The following is a 20,876-nucleotide window of genomic DNA, read 5'->3' as shown; positions in this document are numbered from 1 at the left end:
ATCTGTTACTGTTTCAACACCCAGGGATGTTTCTTAAACAATTATTATTTTTTCTCTTTTTTTTAGCAATGCATCACTCTCTACTGTCCTTATCTATTATTCTATATTCTGCTACTCCATCCAGATTATCGTGTATACCATGAGGGTTCGGATTGGGGGGGAGGGGGTGTTTATCTCTGTATTCTTTAAATTGTTATGTCACGTTCCTCCGTGACTTTTTTTCCTTTTACCTTTTATTTATCTTACTCATTATTCTTTCTCTATTCTTTATATTTTAGCATCCCAATATATTTTACTTACTGATGTTTAGTTACATTACGATGTTTATCTCTGATATATATACTGGTTACCAACGTAGATGACAAATTGGTGTCATTAATGACAATTAAACAGAATCCACATGACATATGCGACCATTCTTGGATGAAATTAACATTACTTTAATATTACACTTTTTGATACCGTTTTTATCAATTTTCAATTTCCATTGTTTAAATTGTTCATTGTTCATGTGTTGTTTCCGTATATTTTATGTTTCATTGCTCATGTGTTGTTTCCGTATATTTTAGCCCCTCGTCTTGAGCCTACCCATTTGATCCGATAACACCCCATATAGCAATACAATTATACTTTTATTGCCATTCATAACTCTTAACAGACCAATTAACAGACTGGGTTTTATACATCCGACCCATTAACAGACCAGGTTTTAAATAAAGATTGATTTATGTCACCAAAATACAGATTTTCATGAAGATTTTTCACACAATGATTTCATTATGGTTAACAAACATAATGCCTGTCTTTTCTCGATGTTCCAAATATTGCATGCACGTACATTTAACCAACGTGTCATTTTGTGTAAAGTTTGTGTGTGTAAAATGTGTATAAATTTATTGATGAGTAACCCGCCTTTTCATTTTATAGATCGTACATTGAAGCTAGAAAAATAATAATTACACCACTGGATTCAGTACATTGAATTGTTTTGTTAGACATGAATATTTTTTTATGATAAAAATATATTTAAAAAGTTATACAATGAAACATGCTAAACTTTCAATGATTTTCTCGATAACACCTGATTAACAGACTTTAACCATCCCGATTAACAGACCAACCGCCGATATAGCCGCATACTCACATGATATAGATTAACCGACCAATCTCTCGGTTAGCCGAGTGTCGGCCGTGCACTTGGTCAATGTCAATGGGATTTAAAAATCGATCAATAGACGTAAAATTTACCATAAAAATATATTGTAGGTTTCCGACATGATTGGTAAAATATAACTTTATAAAATGGAGCAAAGTATCAGATCTCTACAAGGCGGCAAAGTTTGCAATGTTGTGTTTGAAAACAGATCTTCATGTGTAGCCAGTATGTACTGGCATGATTTTGAAGGCCAAAAAGTAAAATATCGTGATGTTAAGACTAACGGAACATACAGTGTGAAGACATACGAGGGGCATCCATGGTCGGCCCAAGACCCAACGACAGGAAATATCCTTTCGATTAACAACAATTCTGTGTTCTATCCTCGACACAGTGAGACAGTTTTTAATCGATAACCCAACAGACAGAGGTAAGGGAACAACCAATTAACTTAAAAACGGGAGTGGGGTGGTGGTGGGGATGGTTATGTTTTTTTGCTAAAAAAAAAATATTTTCTGATCCCCAATTTGATGAAGGAAAAGAAATACTGGTCAAGCAAATGACAAAAGAAAATTCTGATGTCTTGTTAGAAAATGCATGTGTTGGTTTGTTTACATTTTTGTTCATATACACATATGTCTCTGTATAATATTCACTCGAAAAAAGTGGTCACACTCGAAAACCATGATCCTAGCCGGACACTATACTATATATAGTATATCTATAGTATAGATGTAACACATACTGATTTGGCAGGAGATGCATACAAACTAGGGTTTTATTATTTTATCTGTAATTTGTGCATTTTTCCTCTGACGTATACTTTTTGATAATGTCGACGTATTTTTTTTTTTAATGACCCTTATCGGCTTCCGTAGTCCTACATATGTATTATTTCTTTACTTGAAACTGTCCATGATTGTAATGCCTCTGTTTGAAAAAAATTAATTAAAAACCTTGATTTAAGTCTTCATATATTTTTGAAACAGAGGCATATATTACAATGACAGTTTCAAGTAATGAAAAAGAAAAAAAATATTAAGACCTAAATCAAGGTTTTTATTTTTTTTAAATATTTCAATTTTATTGACATTCCGCGGGAAAATTACTTACCTCCCCTCCTAATCTCGAATACAGGGACATAACTCTGTACGAAAACAAGTGCGAGGCTTCCTTGGCAACATGCAAAACCTGATAATTTACCATTGTATTTAAGTTTAAATACTAGAGTGATATTATTTACAATTTTTTGACGTCATATGCTGTTTCGCAATAATATACCTGACCTGACCTCATAGCAAATTAACATTTTCACGGCGTGTTATTTCAATAATTATCCTGGTGACCATTTTCAGTGTTGTTCATAAATTATTTACAAAAATATCGATACTTGATTAAAATGGCTTATTACAATCAAGGAGGCCAGTACCAGGCAGGCTATCAACAAGGTCAGCCACCCCAACATGGACAGTACTACCAACAGCAATATCAACATTATCAACAGCCAAGCCAACAGTATGGGGATTATGGCAACTACTTTCAACAAAGTGTATTTAGTACAAATGCATGGCAGGTTGGTTAATTATTGTTTGAACTATCATTAAAATAAATAGTCCCAGATTCTTGTACTGATTTAATATACACAAGGTACCAACTGAACTATATTTCATTGCACATGTTGCATGCATGGTCAACTTTAATATATACTGTTCTGTGTTCATGCAAGCATTAGTCATGTTAGTTTGCCAAATGAATAATCATCCCTTAACCCTTCGATTATCCCATAATGACATCTTTTGAAACTGCTACTTTACTTCATAATGGCACTTTGTGAAACCTCTGTCTCGCACTGGCCTATCCTGCCTATGAAGTATTCGAATTAGACTAGTATAAACCTCTTCATGATAAAAGCTTGTCAGAGTCCACTGCTCAAGTGAGTGCTTGTAAAAAAGATGTAAAATATTTAGTCTTGAAATGGCACATAGATACATTTGTATATTAAATCATGATAATGATGTCAATTTGCAGAGTAATAAAAGACTTGATTAACTTTGTCGGTTTTCTTGTCCAAGGTTAGAAGTTCTCTCAAAGTAATACTGCTTTCTTCACCATTAAAAAATATAATTATAAGCTGCCAGCATAAGATTAAGAATAGACAAAAGTACTATAAATGAACATTAATATTAAACCTTATAACAGCATTCATACAAAAGCTAATAGAAGGACCAAGATTACATTTTTTGGGTGAAATTGCCAATTGCCCCAATTCTTCTAGAATGATTTTTGGATAGTACTAGGGTAAGCAAGGGGACATGCACGCAACAGTAAATTGTACATGTACTTGTATGTACATGGTAATGTGAAAACTCAGAATTGTATGAATGGCAGGTGTTCTTGAAATGCCAGCTGCAGGTCTGCACCCCAAAAAGTTGCCAAAATCTTACGTTGAGACCCCCACTTATTTGTTATTCATGTTATTAGGTTAAATATTTTCAGAAAGCTTATTTCTGAAAGATAAATATAACAGGTGTTAATCTTACAGAGTGAGTGACAGTATATCACATGTTGCACAGAAGTAATTGTAAAGTTGAATTAAGAATCAGCAGTGTTCATGGTGTTCTCATCAGATGTTTCATTTAATTAGCCCTTGCAATTGGTAAACAGACAAAATTGAAAAAAAACATCTTAAAAGCTTGTTTCTAAAAGATATATACATTTTGTAGCATCACAATCATTACATAATCTATAAGAAACCCACTTCAGATAAGCATCACATTTAATATTATAGCATCACATTACATTGATGCAAAAAGGCCCTGGGGAGAACACTGAATTCAGATCTATTGGGTGCCAGCTAGATCAGAGCAATGTCTGTTGCACTATATATATAGTTTTTTATACTTGTGTAAATTTATAATAAATAAATAGGCATAGTGAAAATACATGAAAACATATTGACCTTTTTTACTAACTAATAATTAATTGCCTGTTCTAGACGGCTATTTTATATATACATGTATAGCATACTTAAACTTCCCTTTGTTTGTGTTTTTCAGGCATTTCAGTTCCAGACTCCAAATGAGCTTCAGCAAGTTTTCCAAATGGAATTGCAAAAGAATCCTGCAAATGGTGTAAGCTTTATTCTTATGTTTGACAGTATCATATTAGTGACAACAATTCCTAGTTTTCTTTCTGAAGTCTTACTAGACTATTGCCATTTATCACCTATTTCTTTAATTCAAAAAAGAAAATTCCTGAAAGTGAGACACTATGGATAAAGATGAAACATATGGTGTTAAAAAAATGCTTCTAAAAGTGAAATATTGTAGATAGAGTGAGGATGAATCAAAATGGATGTATATTAATCTTTTATTGAGAAAGCAACCCTATATATGACACAAGAAGCATAAGACTGGATCTAGAGGTCAACATGATTATAGTTTTTAACAATAAATAAATCCTAATAAAATGTATCTAGCACTGAATTGCCTCATGTCTAGAAAAGTTTTGAATGAATTAAACAGATAAGTTTTAACGATTTTGAATTACGTTTAACTTAATTCTGTAATAAAGTTTTAACTCTTTTGTTGAAATGCACTATTTTTGCCCCAGAGGAACAATCAAATTTCAATCAATCATAACTTTCTTATTACTGTTAGTAGACTCATCAACTAAGAATTTTTATAGAAAATAGTTTTTCAGTAATATTAATGACAGGTTTGTAAACAAAATATATCATCTTTGATCACGTGATAATCAGTCCAATGTCACGTGACAACAACAAAAAACTCGGAAAATTGTAAAATTTCGATAAAAAATGTTATTTTTGGAAGTTTATATATGGAAATAGTATCAACAGAGCATTCAAATACAATGTTAGGAATAACATCTCAACGAATAAGAACCCTGCATGGTCAATTTATGCGAGAAACAGCAGATTTTATAGCCAAACATGCTATGTGGGTGATTTGGGTCAAAATTGCTATTTTCAAGCTTTCTGGGTAAAAAAACGTAGCTAAACTGTAAAACGAAAGTGCATCCACACTTGAATTCCTACAATCATTTAAACGACAGAGAAACAAAAGTCTTGCAGCTTCAGCATCCCTTAGTTACCCGTTATTTGTAATAGATTATCTTAACATGTATGTCTCTATTATTCTATAAACACCTATTGACAAAAGACAGACAATTAACTTTGTCACAAAGAAAAAAGCATTTTCAATTTCAAATTAGAATTAAATTAAAGTCAAGTCAAGTTATTTAATATTGGTATTGGTTTTTTTTAATCCGGCAATTCACCCTTGCGGGATGCGAACCCGGATCGCTTGATTACTAGCCTCAGATGCATCCTCTCAGCTACGGAACCAGACGGTTAAAAGTGATTAAATTCATACTTATTTTCAATGTTGTTTGTTATATTTATTTTTAAGTTGACCTTTCACATACAAATATTAGATTATAATAAGATATTCAGAGAGACGTAAAAACTGCATTTTTTTTTTACATCTATAAAAGAACGCACAATGTGGGATGGTGTGTAAACCAGGGGAAAATAGGGGAAAAGGGGGGGGGGGGGGGGCTTAATTATGATTTTAATTCAAAAACAAGTAACACAAGTAGTAAGAAATGCATTTCATTTATACTATTTGGCCTCTGGAACAACAATATGCACGTGTTTACTGGTATGGGCAGAAATTCTAAGAAATAGTTGCTGAAAATTACTGACATGTTGACAATGTTCAATGTTTGTATTCGTTTTTCGTAGACATTAATAATAAAATAACTTAATGAACCTTCATTTTATAAAGCTCAACACAAAACTGAAGGAAAAAAATCCATAATGGACCGATTTTTGCGGTTTTATATAGAAACCAAACACAATATTTTCATAATTCGAGATTTACACAATTTTAAAGTTTTTTTAGATTTTTTTAAAAACGGCGATAGCTTAATTGCTTAATTTTACCACAAAGATGAACCCCAAAATACACAACTGGCATTTTAACGTCTAGCCGAAACTCATAGGTTTCATTTAAGCCCTTGGTGAAATCTGTTGATAGTCAAATGGCAAAGAACTTAAGGTTTGAATCCAAATTTTACGCAAAAAAATGCTTATGACACGAACTCTGATAGAAACGGTAAAGAGTTAAATGCTAACACAGCCTAGTTTGTTATTGCATTTTGTTATTAAAAATAATTAGTTTGATGTATAATTGGATGAAGGAAATGTTTTCCATATTGTGTCCTTTCCATCATCTAATTCAAATTTATTCCAGGGCCTAAAATAAAATATTGTTTGTTTCCCCAATCCCGACTGACCCTGCAGAAATGGTCCTACTCATAAAATTTTATTGTCAAAACTAAGTCAAATATTATTTTATCATTACAATTTTCAGACTTGCGGGATCGACAGATATTGTTCCAGCTTTTTTGGAAAAAAATAATATTATTTCCCTACCTATGGCTTGGCAGGGTCAGGATTGGAGAAACAAAAGATATATTAATTTAGGCCCAGTGTTTCCTTTTACTATATATGTAACTATAACATTATTTAAATAAATATACATTATAGATAAAAATGATCAACATATCCAAACAACAATGCACCACAATGCACCTTTGTGAAAAAAAGTAACTGCAAAAAAAACGTCAAGAATTTCAAATGAAAGTATAAAAATAGTTCAAATTTCATTTAAGGTGTCAAACCACCTACAGTGGTATAATGTCACATAAATGATTCTAGGGCATATTTTATAAATGATTAGGTATTTTAAAGCTATCCTATTTCTAAATGATAATAACTTATTTAAGTTTTCTCTCATATTTATCCATTGCTTGTCTTTTTCAGAGAAGACAAGCCATTCAAGCAGAAGATTTGTGCAATATTATGAACAACTGTCACACCATTAGAAATTTTTTCAGATGTCATGAGGGTTATAGTAAGTTAATTTACCTAACAGTCCTGTATCACCATAGTGTCATGTCTGGCAAGATGATTGCAAATATTCATTAAAGAAATGATACATTTTGTACATGGCACAATTAAGTTTTTAAAAAAAAATGTTTTCAAAAAAAAAATTTAGTTGCATTATCATTATGAAAGTAAAGAGATTTGGTATGACTGCCAATGAGACAACTATTCACCAGTTATTGAGTTAAGACATGGATATAAGCAAATATACAAAATGTAGGTCACTGTATGCAGTGTATCCCAAACTCTGACCGACAAAATGTCAGACAAAAAATCATTTCCGTCATACAGAAATTTTAAGATTTTTTGGTTGAATATATAGAGGAAAAGTTCAAATTTCTCTTTCAATCAGACAAACCCTAAAACAGTTTGGCTCAGACTTCTGTATAGCCTTCAATATTGAGAAAAAAATCATATTGTATCGTCAAATAACAATTCAAAACAAAGAAGTAAAGGGAATAATGTATATCAATTCAAAATATGAAAAAAAGAATTACAGACATGATCCAACAACAACCACAAAATTACTGTGGATGCATGATTGAAGCTGAGTTCATCAATGAATTGATGAATAAGTTATTCGTCTTATATTTAAATTTGAAAATAATTTATTTATAAATAAGTCAAGAATTTTATGATTATTGAAAACTTACTCTTTTATTTACAGTACACTGGAGCAGAGAACTTTGCAGGTATCTAATTTAGCTGTATTGATAAAATTTCAATTTAGAATTAAGTCGATGCTAATTTTAATGTGTTCACGCCATAACCTGTTGAAAATCATTTTAAAAAATTGCCGTACTAGTTTTCATGGGGAAATTTGAGACATAGAATAAATTCATTAATGATACAATTAAGATATGTACCGGTAGTGTGATTGTGAAAATTTTGATTCTTTAGATATTGCCGTTTATGATAAAATATAGATTTGAGAATGGATGTATTGATTGGATCATTTTCAGATACTAGTATTGCAAATTATAAGTTATATACAATGCATTAGTGTTATATGTGGAAGACTCCAGTTAACATAGTACCTGTAACTAATAATTTTACCTCACACATTTGTCACACAAAATATGAAATTCTTCATTGAGAAATTAGATGAATCTCTTATTTTTAAAATTGTTTAAATTTTTATTTTTTTTTACATTCTTTCAGTATTATGCTGTCCATGTTAGATGTATCCTTCATACATATATACAATGACAATACTAAGGATTAGAATGAGGCCCACAAACAATGTATTGGTCTTCAGATATTATATGATTACATTTAATCCCAAAAACCCAAACAGATTAATTTCCAGTTTTTTGTTAGCAAGTAGATACATGTATATACAAAACAAATTCCGTGTGAATATCTTTTTGAATGGGGTAGTCCTTTATTTTTTTTCTCTCTTGTGTGTGTGTGTGTGCTATATGTAATAGAAAGTAATATTAGAGGCTTTTTGTGAAGTTTTGCCATTTATTACTGATGCCCTTTTATAGTACTGGTATATTATAAATGAAAAGGAAATTTCTATTCACAAAAACAATGGTTGATTTATTACATAGATTGAGCAGTAAATTCACTAATTTTTATAAAGTATTGAAATACATTTCATTTCAAAAACAATTTGACTACAAAACCTTCTCTCTTTTCTTTCATTTTATAGAAAATGATATGATTTTGAATACTAGCCTAGGTTTTAAGATACCTACTACCTGTAGATGAGGGACATAATATAGTAATAGTCTATCCTTTATTTAGTATTTCATTTTCAATTGCTGATGTAGGGGAAGGGGGGGAGGGATAAAGTGGAATAATAATTGATTTCGTCTGTTTTATGGAATTACACCTCTTTCATAAATCCTGATCTATCCCTGATTAGATCAACACACTCTTCAAAGACTATTGACCCAAACTCTTCCATACTTTAACAGATTTTTGCCCTTGTTTATCGTTTATTGTTGATCATATAAAGATCCTTTTTGTTTGACAATTTATTTGGGTAAGTTATTGGTATTTGATTTTAAACATATTGTACGTAGCATAGTGAAACCTACAGCAATTGTTCTGCAGTCCACTCTTAAGACTATATGCTATATATGGCAATGCAATATTTCTGTCATCAAGGACATGTTTTTAAGACTATATGCTATGGCATTTCAATATTTCTGTCATGAAGAACATGTTTTTAAGACTATATGCTATGGCATTTCAATATTTCTGTCATCAAGGACATGTTTTATATTTTCAGTATAATGATATCTATGTTAGATGTATCCAGTTGAGTATTGAGTTGTGTGCTATTTTCTTGGTGATAGTAATTAACAAATATTTTTAACAGTAAACAGTTAATATTCTTTCATAAGTATGGTATTATTAAGGTTCAACACTATCTATATATCTACTTGCTAGCAAAATCTATCTAACACTACTTGTGCGATTCTTTATAATCTGTGCTGACATAGTTTTGCAAGGACCATACTTATTACTTCCAACTCATGCTGCTTGTTACCATTATTTGACATCAAGTATGAGTCGACCAATTCATGACTTAGAACATTGACATTTTATGATAAAGTCACAATTCTTTCAAATATCTAATTAACGATATTTTTAAAAAGTGAGAAGTTAAGCAAAATATGTTTAAAACAATTCTTTATTGTTTCATCATTGTTCATTGGAATGATTTTATACAAAGAACATTTTATTAGTCCAGTTAAGGTTGAAATTTGAAATATGTTAGTGTTGAATCTTATATGATTGGATTACATCATGAATGATCCATTATGGTTTAAAGGAAACAAGTCACATTGTATTGTCATTTTTGTTAAAAAAATTACAAACCAATGGTTTTTGTCGAGCCTGCAACTTTCGTTGCAGAAAGCTCGACATAGGGATAGTAATGCCTCCGCTGCCGCCGCCGTTAGCTTACTTCTTAAAGGCTTCATATTTTAGAAGGGGAAGCCCTGGATGCTTCATACTTTGTATATGGATGCCTCATGTTACGAAGTTTCTGTCAGTCACATGTCCGTTGTTCTTGACCTTATTTTGATGGTTCAGTGACTACTTGAAAAAAAAAGTTAAGATTTTTAGTAATATTAAATTCTCACCCTTATTATAAGTAATAGGATAACTATATTTAGTATCTGCGTACCTTACAAGGTCCCCATGCCCATCAGACAGTTTTCACTTGCGCTCGACCTCATTTCATGGATCAGCTAACAAGGTTAAGTTTTGGTGGTCAAGTCCATATCTCAGATACTATAAGCAATAGGTCTGGTATTTGGTGTATTTTTCATCTGACCTTGACCTCATTTTCATGGTTCAGTGGTTGTAGTTAAGTTTTTTGTGTTTTGGTCTGTTTTTCTTATACTGTATGAAATAGGTCAACTAAATTTAGTGTATGGAAATATTTTATGATCTATATATCAGTTGCGCAGGTTTATTTGACCTTCACCTCATTTTCATGGTTCATTGCTCAGTACAACAAAATGTATTAAGTTTTTGTGTTTTGGTCTGTTTTTCCTAAACTATAAGCAATAGGTCAACTACATTTGTTTCATGGAATAATTGTTAGCTGTACATGCCTGCCTGGCATGGTTTATCTGACCTTGGCCTCATTTTCATGGTTCATAGTCAATGTTTAGTTTTCTTGGTTAATGTAAAGTTTATGTGAAAGTTGCAATAAAAAATTTAAATATATAGGACTATCAACATAATATCATTGATTAGTAAAGAAGGCGAGACATTTCAGTGTGTGCACTCTCGTTTGATAAGAGGCTCAAAATGATTTATTCAATTTTATGAAAATGTCTGTAAACATTGAAATCTTTAAAAATTGTATTTTTGGCAATACAAAATTTATTTCTAAACTGTAATGAATATATAAAATTGAATAATAACACTGCATTTTAGTTTTTATTCCTGCACCCCTTACCCCTGCCCCTTCAATTTAAATAAAGAACCATTATTAAGTACATGTAGTATTAATTTCTTTGTTTAATTGCTCTTCTCATATATTTTAAATGAAATGTGCTTTTGAAATTTTAAAAACATGTGGTTATGTTCTTATTTTTTTGAAGAAACTCACTAAATGTGCCAAAAAATCAGTGATTGTTTGCTCATTTTTTTGTAGGCAAATAACTATGACATTTGGAAACATTCAATGATATCTCTAACCAAATACCTCCAAATAGCCAAATGTCATCACATTTCTGTTATAAGTTATTAGAATATAAATTATCATCTGCTGATGGCTTTTTAAATTTTGTTATTACATGTATGATATGTTATCAGTAAAAATACAAAACTTGAGAGCAATGGGACACAAATGTTCATTTTCATGTAAACTCTTATCTCCCCTGAAACTGTCAAAGGTTGAAAAGGCTTTTGTTTCTTTCTGTGTATAATTACTGACAAAAAAATTAAGATACCATATTTAAGATTGTAATCATTAAACATGCATGTGTTTTGTTTGTACGAATAATTATAACTGCTGCATGCATTAATTGTAAACATGGTGAAGCATAGGCTTATTTGACCATTGAAACATTAATTAAAAGTTTATTGGCTATAAAACATTAATATAAGAAAAAATGTTTTTTTTAAGAGATATGGAACAATCTATAATCTCCAATTGACAGTGGCAACTTTAATTTTTATTTATATTCTTAATCAAATTCATTTCCAAAACAATTTCCATTGAGCTTGAAAATAGGTACAAAATCCATATAGAATAAATTCAATCCTGTGAAATGTTGTTAATTATTCTGGTGCATTAAAATCATTTCAAAACATGAACTTATAAAAAGAAACTTTCAAAATTAAAGGTTATTCTGTAAATTGTATGATCAAAGATTGGATAATATATAACTTTAAAGTGCAACCAAGGTGGAAATTGTTTTTCATTACTAGTGTAATATTGAAGTTATTGACCATTTTGACTTCAGGAATTCAATACATCAGCTCACTCCTTAGTTATAACATTTCAATTGCGGTATGGATGATCATGATGATTTTTAAAACTAAATTTTTGAAACTTTGTATCTAAGTGTAAATGTGTATAAGTAAACAATAAAGCTGCATGTGTCATATTGAAGTAAGCTTTACAAATTATAATTGTCAAATGATACTTAATTGTTTTAACAAAAAAAAATTGAATTACAAACCTTAACTAAAGCTCAGAGATCAGGAGATGGTTTTATGCAATGGAATGAGTTCCAGGAACTACAACAGTGTCTTGTCCAGTGGTACCAAATGTTTAAACAGTTTGATCATGATGGGTCAGGGTATATTGAAGCTAATGAATTAGTCAACATCGTCAGAACTCAGTTCAGTAGGTATTAGTATAACTGTCATACATTGATCATGATGGGTCGGGGTATATTGAAGCTAATGAATTAGTCAACATAGTCAGAACTCAGTTCAGTAGGTATTACTATAACTGTCATACATTGATCATGATGGGTCAGGGTATATTGAAGCTAATGAATTAGTCAACATCGTCAGAACTCAGTTCAGTAGGTATTAGTATAACTGTCATACATTGATCATGATGGGTCAGGGTATATTGAAGCTAATAAATTAGTCAACATAGTCAGAACTCAGTTCAGTAGGTATTAGTATAACTGTCATACATTGATCATGATGGGTCGGGGTATATTGAAGCTAATGAATTAGTCAACATTGTCAGAACTCAGTTCAGTAGGTATTAGTATAACTGTCGTACAATGTCCGAGACCACCATTGTCGTCCCTTGATTTTCGTTGTTCACAAATATAGTCCCTGGTGTTGACAGTTGGTTACTTGTTATTAATTTTTATACCCCTTCCAAATTTATTTCTCCATGTTTAATGCCTCAAATTGCAAGTAGGGGGGGAGGGGGGTGATATTACACTGTAAAAAAATTTGGGTCCAGAATTTTAAAGGAAAGTAGTGATTTTGTCCAGCTGAAAAAGGTTTAAAATTAGCACTTCGGAAGCTGTCAAAAGATTTCAAGACGCCCTAAACATAAAATTGTCCATATTTTGAGTTAGAGGCGTTGAAGTTTTCTATAATTTTGATATAATTTGTCCCAAAAGTAGTACAACACACTGTAAAAGTTTCTTTGAGAAAGCGCAGGTGGGATTTTTTTTATTTTCATTTATGTTCTAAAAGAAATGCACTACGAAATAATTGTGGTCTTGGACCTAAGAGGTGAAATCTGTAAATATAGAATCTGTACTTTGGCAACTTCCCTAAATGATTTGACGGTGTCAATTTGTCAAATAGCATGAAATTAAAGGATTTAAACTTTTATTTTATAGAATTTCTGCAAAAATGACCAATTTTGGCATTTTATGGTCAAAATAGGCATTTTATAACTTTTTCAATTGTGATGCATAAATGGCATCCTGACTTTCTATCTGACAGGTTTTCATGTGTCAATATTTGTGTTTCTATGCCTTTATCTACTTCTTTTACTTTTTTATGAACTCTGAATCTACAGAAAAGAAGATTATCTCAGACAAAATGTGCAAAATGTGTTGTATAAATGACCCTTGTCTAACGCCTTGTTTGGATGAAGTCAATAGTGGGGAGCTTGGTACATAAAATTTGATGTCCATAATAAAGACCTCACTAAATTTGTATCAAATGCACTTTACAATGTCTATTGTACCTGTTCAATTTCACATAATATCTTTCTTTTCTTCTGTAGGATAGCAAGTGGTTTAAATGTAAGCCTGTTGAGAATAAATTGCATGCAAGTTTTTCCCTAAAAAGGCAAAAATCTTTGTATCAGACCATACTGTTTGTAAGAAAAGTTAATTGCAAGAGTCTGTTTGTGCTCAGATTTGTTGTATCATGTCACATGAGTATAGAAATGATAAAAAAGACACAAATTTTTATTTCTTATAGCCTCAATATGCATTTTTTAATGTAAATATGTGGCACGGCCTAAATTGACCTTAAATTTTTTCAAGTCTTACTTGGCCTAAGACCCTTTTAAACTAATATGATATGTTATTTGTAACTTTTCTTTCCATTTGAAGTATTTTCAATACATATGTAAGGATTATTTATAACCAAAAAGCTTCACAAATTTAAAATTGCTGGAAAATATTACATCTTCATTGAAAAACCTCAATTTTTAGGCACAGGCTCATATAAATTTGACTTTTGAATAATTATGCCAAGTCTGATAAATCAAATGAGTACTCTATTGCTTTTAGTACATGATAAGTTATATATTAAGGCATTTAAAAAGTAGTTTTTTGTAATATTTTAATTTTTAAAGCCCCAAATGTTGATAGTTGAAATTTTTCAATTTTAACGTCAAAATTTTACACGCAAAGATGAGTATAGAACTTTTAAAACTTAATGTCTATAATATACATCCTATTGTCATGAAACTTTGTAAGCAGTGTTATAATTCATTAAGCTTTGGTCATATCAAGTGTTTTTAAGATTTGTCAGCTCTTTCTACCCTATTAGGTCCGAGACCACCATTGTCGTCCCTTGAATTTCGTTGTTCACAAATATAGTCCCTAGTGTTGACAGTTGGTTACTTGCCATTAATTTTTATACCCTTTCCAAATTAATTTCTCCATGTTTAATGCCTCAAATTAAAGGAAAGTAGTGATTTTGTCCAGCTGAAAAAGGTTTAAAATTAGCACTTCGGAAGCTGTCAAAAGATTTCAAGATGCCCTAAACATAAAATTGTCCATATTTTGAGTTAGAGGCGATGAAGTTTTCTATAATTTTGATATAATTTGTCCCAAAAGTAGTATAACACACTAAAAGTTTCTTTGAGAAAGCGCAGGTGGGATTTTTTTTATTTTCATTTATGTTCTAAAAGAAATGCACTACGAAATAATTGTGGTCTCGGACCACATTGATCATGATGGGTCGGGGTATATTGAAGCTAATGAATTAGTCAACATTGTCAGAACTCAGTTAAGTAGGTATTAGTATAACTGTCATACATTGATCATGATTGATCAGGGTATATTGAAGCTAATGAATTAGTCAACATCGTCAGAACTCAGTTCAGTAGGTATTAGTATAACTGTCATACATTGATCATGATGGGTCGGGGTATATTGAAGCTAATGAATTAGTCAACATCGTCAGAACTCAGTTCAGTAGGTATTACTATAACTGTCATACATTGATCATGATGGATCAGGGTATATTGAAGCTAATGAACTAGTCAACATCGTCAGAACTCAGTTCAGTAGGTATTAGTATAACTGTCATACATGTATTACTTGTTGGTTATTTATTCTTTAAGATCAATTATTTCCTAAATGGAATATTTTCAATTATGAATGACTTCTAATCAACTGTTTTTGTAATTTAGCATATAACAAAACTTTCAAACCTTGTACACACATGTTATTTTTAAAGCTAAGTAGTGCTGAGCATGTGCCCTTACTTGGATAAAAAAATTAGCATAGGTTAATGTATGTATAAAACAGACATTAAAATTGTTAACATTGTACATAAAGCCTCAAATGACTACAGATTCACACTACTCATATGAGTTATTGCCCATTAACATAATTGTTTTCCTATTTTTGTGTTTTGAGCAGAAATTAAAGAAAATAGAGAGAAACTGTGCAAAAAATTAGCAGTAAAATGACCATAAATCTATAGATATTATAAATAAACTGAATGAAACTTGAGCAGCTGAAGTAATCATCAACACAAGATCTAAAATAAGCCAAAATCATTGAAATCATTTCATCAAAGAAGCTGTTGCCCCTTAATCACAATTTTTAAACCAATATATGTTTTTCATTTTTGCCGTTTGTCTTGAAAACTATAAGTATGATAAATAAACCAAAAATCTGCCAAAAAAAAATTTGGGTCCATACAGTTTTCCTCCAACCTATATTTTTGTTGTATTGTTTAAATTTATGCAAAATAATGGAAACATATGAGGTAATTTTAGTCATCAGAAAAGTATTGATTTATATTTTGTTCTGTTTACAGAATACAACTTAACACCACAGAGCATAGAAACATTACTGAAAAGATACTCCAGAGTGATTATGTGGGGAGGGCAAGAAAAATGTCTGATAGCATTCGATGATTTTGTATCAGTATCTGTACGACTTAGGGCTTATACAGGTAAGTAACTTAAAGTTTTATTTCAAAAATATAAAACCAGTTTATAATGACAACTTTAGTAGAAAATTTCACTAAAGATTGATTGTCAAATGAAAATTGTTGATTGAATGTCAAAGTCTGACTTGGTTCCAGGGGTTCACTGGATGGGTTGAACATGTTTTATTACAAAATTTAAATGCTGAAGATTAAGACACCATAAGCAGTCTTAGAAAAACATGACCTTTTCAATGTCAAAATAAAATTAAAGATGTGATGTAGAAACCTTAGTGTTAATAATTGGAAAGAAGAACATTTTCAGTTATGTTATAAATTTAAAAAAATAAAATTGATGAAATAAAAAGACTTATTGACTGACAGGCCATTTCAAAACAAGAACTTGTGACTTTTTTATTTTTTCAGATAGATTTCCAAAATACCATTTGGACAGTTCTTGTCAAAATTTATTTTGGTTTTATTTTTTCCAGATGCCTTTAGAAAGCGAGATCAGCTACAAAATGGTGGAGATTCTGGAACTTGTACATTTGCATATGATGACGTGAGTACTAAGCTATGAATATCTTTATTGACCCAAATGTTAAAGGTGTAATTGTCTTTGTTACAATGATAAAGAATTGCTTGCTCTTAAAAGTACATTTAGGTTTTGAATAAAAATTAGGTTACCACACCTTTAAATTCTAAATTTACAAAATATCCCACTGTTAATGTTCATAAGGGGTTTAGACACCTAAAACTAATTTTCACAAAATATGTACTGTGTAACCTGCCTAATCTGACACTTGAGTATTATAACATCCTGCTTTACCTGACACATTTTCCTGGTCCCAAAATATGCCTATTCTTGTAGAAAAAACCTGAGTATATGTTTTTAAATATATTATTTTGAAAGCAATTCAGCTTATAAACCTCTGGTACAACTACTCACTTTATTCATAAACCATTTTTAAGATTTAAATTTTTTTTTATTGGAAAAATTGTCACGTTTTAATGAAAATCTTTATTATATTTTTACAGTTTATTAGATGCGTCATGTGTTTGTAAGAGGAATATATCAGTGGCCAAAGTAAGTATGAATAAAGTAGGAGCACTATTATAAATGTAAAATTACTTTTTAGCTCACCTGGCCCAAAAGGCCAATTGAGCTTTTCTCATCACTTGGCGTCCGTCGTCGTCGTCCGGCGTCGTCTGTTAACTTTTACAAAATCTTCTCCTCTGAAACTACTGGGCCAAATTTAACCAAACTTGGCCATAATCATCATTGGGGTAACTAGTTAAAAAAATGTGTCCGATGACCCCGACAGCCAACCAAGATGGCCGCCATGGCTAAAAATAGAACAGGGGTAAAATGTAGATTTTGGCTTATAACTTTGAAACCAAAGCAAATCTGACATGGGATAATATTGTTTATTAAGTCAATTTCTATCTGCCCTGAAATTTTCAGTTGAATCGCACAGCCGGTTGATGGGTTGCTGCCCCTGAATTGGTAATTTTAAGGAAATTTTGCCGTTTTTGATTATTATCTTGAATATTATTATATATAGAGATAAACTGTGAGCAGCAATAATGTTCAGTAAAGTAAGATCTACAAATAAGTCAACATGACCAAAATGGTCAGTTGACCCCTTAAGGATTTATTGCCCTTTATAGTCAATTTTAACAATTTTCATAAATTTTGTAAATTTTGTTAAATTTTTACAAAAGTTTTTCTCTTTAACTACTGGGTAAAGTGCATTATAGATAGATATATTGTTAACAGCAAGAGTGTTCAGTAAAGTAATATCTACAAACACATCACCATCATCAAAACACAATTTTGTCTTGAATCCATCTGTGTCCTTTGTTTAATATGAAAATAGACCAAGGTGAGCGACACAGGCTCTTTAGAGCCTCTAGTTAATTTATTTTATGAAAGGGCCAAATTGGAGTACTTATCTGTTTAACCCCGCCACATTTTTGCACCTGTCCCAAGTCAGGAGCCTCTGGTCTTTGATAGTCTTGTATGATTTTAAATTAAGTTTCTGTTATATATTTTGGAGTTTAGTATGACGTCCATTATCACTGAACTATTATACATTTTTGTTTAGAGGCCAGCTGAAGCACATCTCCTGGTGTGGAATTTTCTCGCTGCATTGAAGACCCATTAGTGGCTTTCGGCTGTTATCTGCCCTTTGGTCGGGTTGTTGTCTTTTTGACACATTCTTGAAAACAAACAAATTAATTTTGGTTAATAGTAATGTCCATTGATATTTTGTATCAAAATGCTTTCAACAGCAACATTTAGCCCTGATTAGCAATCTGATATATTAAAATATGGAAAATTATTCAAAAAGTTACATAATATAGACTACATATTGTTTTTCATAATTAGAAGATTTAGACACAGCAAGTTTAGAAACAACTGAAGGGATGATTGGGGGTACCTCTTTCTTATTGTTTAAAGGAAAATCTCAGTTGGGTAAATTTATTTTTTTCCAAACTATTGGATTGTAAAATTGATATTTAGGTTTGAGTGTACTATAAAAATCCTTTTGGTTTATGTGTTTTTTTTGCTCCATAGAAAGCTTAAATTCTCAGTTTCCTATTTTACTCCACTAAAAAAAAAGTGTATGACCTGTCAGTCACTCTGTCTAATAATGTCTTACTTTTTTAGTTTTCGAATTAATGGCTTAGATTTTTCTGGCAGTATTTTTGATTGATAAAAAATACAAAGTATCAATCTGATAGTTTTTAGTACATATAGTTGTATGAACATTATTTAATTTTCTTCTTATTCTTGATGTGCTTAAACCAGTTCTGCCCAGGAGACAAATTTTTTGAAAAATACACTCGGATACAATTTTTGCATGCATATGATTCCCCTTCAATATATTCAAAATATGTTGCTTTAATTTTTTCAGTACTTCATTAGAGAAATACAATTTATTTTTTAACCCCATTGTATGTTTGTAAGCTGAAATATCTTTCTTATACATGTAAAATTTATTGATATTCTATCAGATGCTGAATGAATTAAACTAAATATGTTTTTTACTTTCAGATAGACACAACTGATTCCAACAAAGATTCAACCTGTTTTGAACTCAACCATATGAACTATTCATTTGTTTACATTATACAGAGTAATACAAGCATTCGTGACTATTATATTACCTCTGTGCTCTAAGCAAACACAACTCACATATTTGTATTGTCTTTATTAATTCTTGTTTTTAATCTACATTTTACTGTTCCACCCTATGTTTTTTTTATAAAAATTTTGATCATGTTAATGTGTTATGGTATGACATTGTTTTATCTAGATAAAGATCATTTTTACTTGTGAAGGTGAATTAATGTTTTATAGTGACTTAGCCGTACATACTGTAAACAGTCAATAATGACCATCTGTATGTTTTGTTCTGTTTTATCTCATCTGGCGCATGGGTAATGTGACATGGTTTCTGACTGAGGACAAGCAAATAAACAAGTTTGTGGGTTAATATAGGTTTTTTGGCACCCTTCCCCCTTTTTTAAGTATAGATCAATGGATTCACAGAACAAATCATAAAAACTAGTACAGGAAAAGTATCAAAAATACAAGTATTTTTAAAATAACAAAATTACAATAAACATAAAGAAGACTGTACAAGAATGCTCACAGTTACCAATATTGAAAGTAGGTTAAGATTCTGCTGAAATGAAATCCAGCAGACTAAACTTTTACTCGTCACTGTACTTCAGAGTGGATTTCAGTGTCATACACTTGCATCGAACATTTTGTCAGCTTGCTTTATCAAATATTCTATTAAGAATATTGAAACAACAAAATAAGTTTTTAATCATATACAAAATTTTAGTAATTTGGTATGTGAAATGAAATCCAGTTATTCAGTATGTTAAATATTACAATCCAAAAAATAATTGGTAGTTATAAAAAAAAAAACAATCCAAGTTTGTTGCCTATGTGAATTGATACAGACCGACATTGTGGAAAATAGTGTGAAAAATTTTCAGGGCAATAGTGCTTAAATTTGTCTAAGAAATAAGATTAATTTTAAGGCAACATGGTAACCATTATAGATATGTAATATGCTATAATTTGTAAAAATATAGTCATTTTTTTGTTAATAACACTTCAAAGCCTCAATAAATGATTACAGATGTAGTTCCATTTTGGTCAGGATTGGTCTATACTTTGGGTCCTTTTTGGTTTGTTTGACTCTTCTCCAGATTTTATAATTGGGTTTTAGATTTAAATATGTCGGCCTCCAGCATTACTGAAAAGACATTCAGTATCGAAAGGCCAATCTGGTGCAGTGAAATTGCTGTGTGTTATTACAAGAGTCATTTGCAACCTAATTGCAAATATAGGTAAACATAGACGATGTTTAAATCTTATTATTAATGGACATGGAAGACAAATTAAGGCAAGAAACAAAACCTGATAAAATCTGATGTTCTTCATTACATAAAACATAAATATATACGTGTCATTTCGGATCATGGTGGAAGACATCATTACAGAAAAAAACAGAAAAAAAACCAGAAAATTCACAAAACTACAAAAAAGGTTAACAAAAGAGGGACGAAAAATACCAGAGGGACACTCAAACTCATAAATGGAAAATAAACTGACAACGCCATAGCCGAAAAAAAGACATAAAGACA

General features: G+C 30.9%; 1 protein-coding gene across 2 annotated transcripts; it reads left to right on the top strand.

The window, feature by feature from the left end:
- Positions 1 to 2,280: 2,280 nt before the first annotated feature.
- Positions 2,281 to 19,552, top strand: LOC139512848 (sorcin-like). 2 transcript variants are annotated; one of them, XM_071300777.1, is made up of 10 exons: positions 2,281 to 2,729; positions 4,213 to 4,287; positions 7,005 to 7,095; positions 7,795 to 7,819; positions 9,370 to 9,391; positions 12,303 to 12,453; positions 16,095 to 16,232; positions 16,697 to 16,767; positions 17,244 to 17,292; positions 19,267 to 19,552. In XM_071300777.1, the coding sequence occupies exons 1-9, from the start codon at positions 2,556 to 2,558 to the stop codon at positions 17,268 to 17,270; spliced, it is 774 nt and encodes a 257-aa protein (XP_071156878.1). In that variant the 5' UTR covers positions 2,281 to 2,555; the 3' UTR covers positions 17,271 to 17,292; positions 19,267 to 19,552. The 2 variants fall into 2 exon arrangements, with proteins under 2 accessions (XP_071156878.1, XP_071156877.1); XM_071300776.1 differs by lacking the exon at positions 9,370 to 9,391 and adding an exon at positions 8,289 to 8,310.
- Positions 19,553 to 20,876: the final 1,324 nt, after the last annotated feature.

This window comes from Mytilus edulis, chromosome 2, assembly GCF_963676685.1.
Source record: "Mytilus edulis chromosome 2, xbMytEdul2.2, whole genome shotgun sequence".
NCBI classification, from domain to species: Eukaryota; Metazoa; Mollusca; class Bivalvia; order Mytilida; family Mytilidae; genus Mytilus; species Mytilus edulis.
This window is presented reverse-complemented; position numbering and strand designations above follow the sequence as displayed.

Bases quoted from the DNA above. Each gene is read 5' to 3' on its own strand.
- LOC139512848 (XM_071300777.1), top strand. From the start codon at position 2,556: ATGGCTTATTACAATCAAGGAGGCCAGTACCAGGCAGGCTATCAACAA. The intron at 2,730-4,212 runs GTTGGTTAATTA...TGTGTTTTTCAG, and splicing joins TTAGTACAAATGCATGGCAG to GCATTTCAGTTCCAGACTCC. The intron at 9,392-12,302 runs GTATCCAGTTGA...ACTAAAGCTCAG, and splicing joins TAATGATATCTATGTTAGAT to AGATCAGGAGATGGTTTTAT.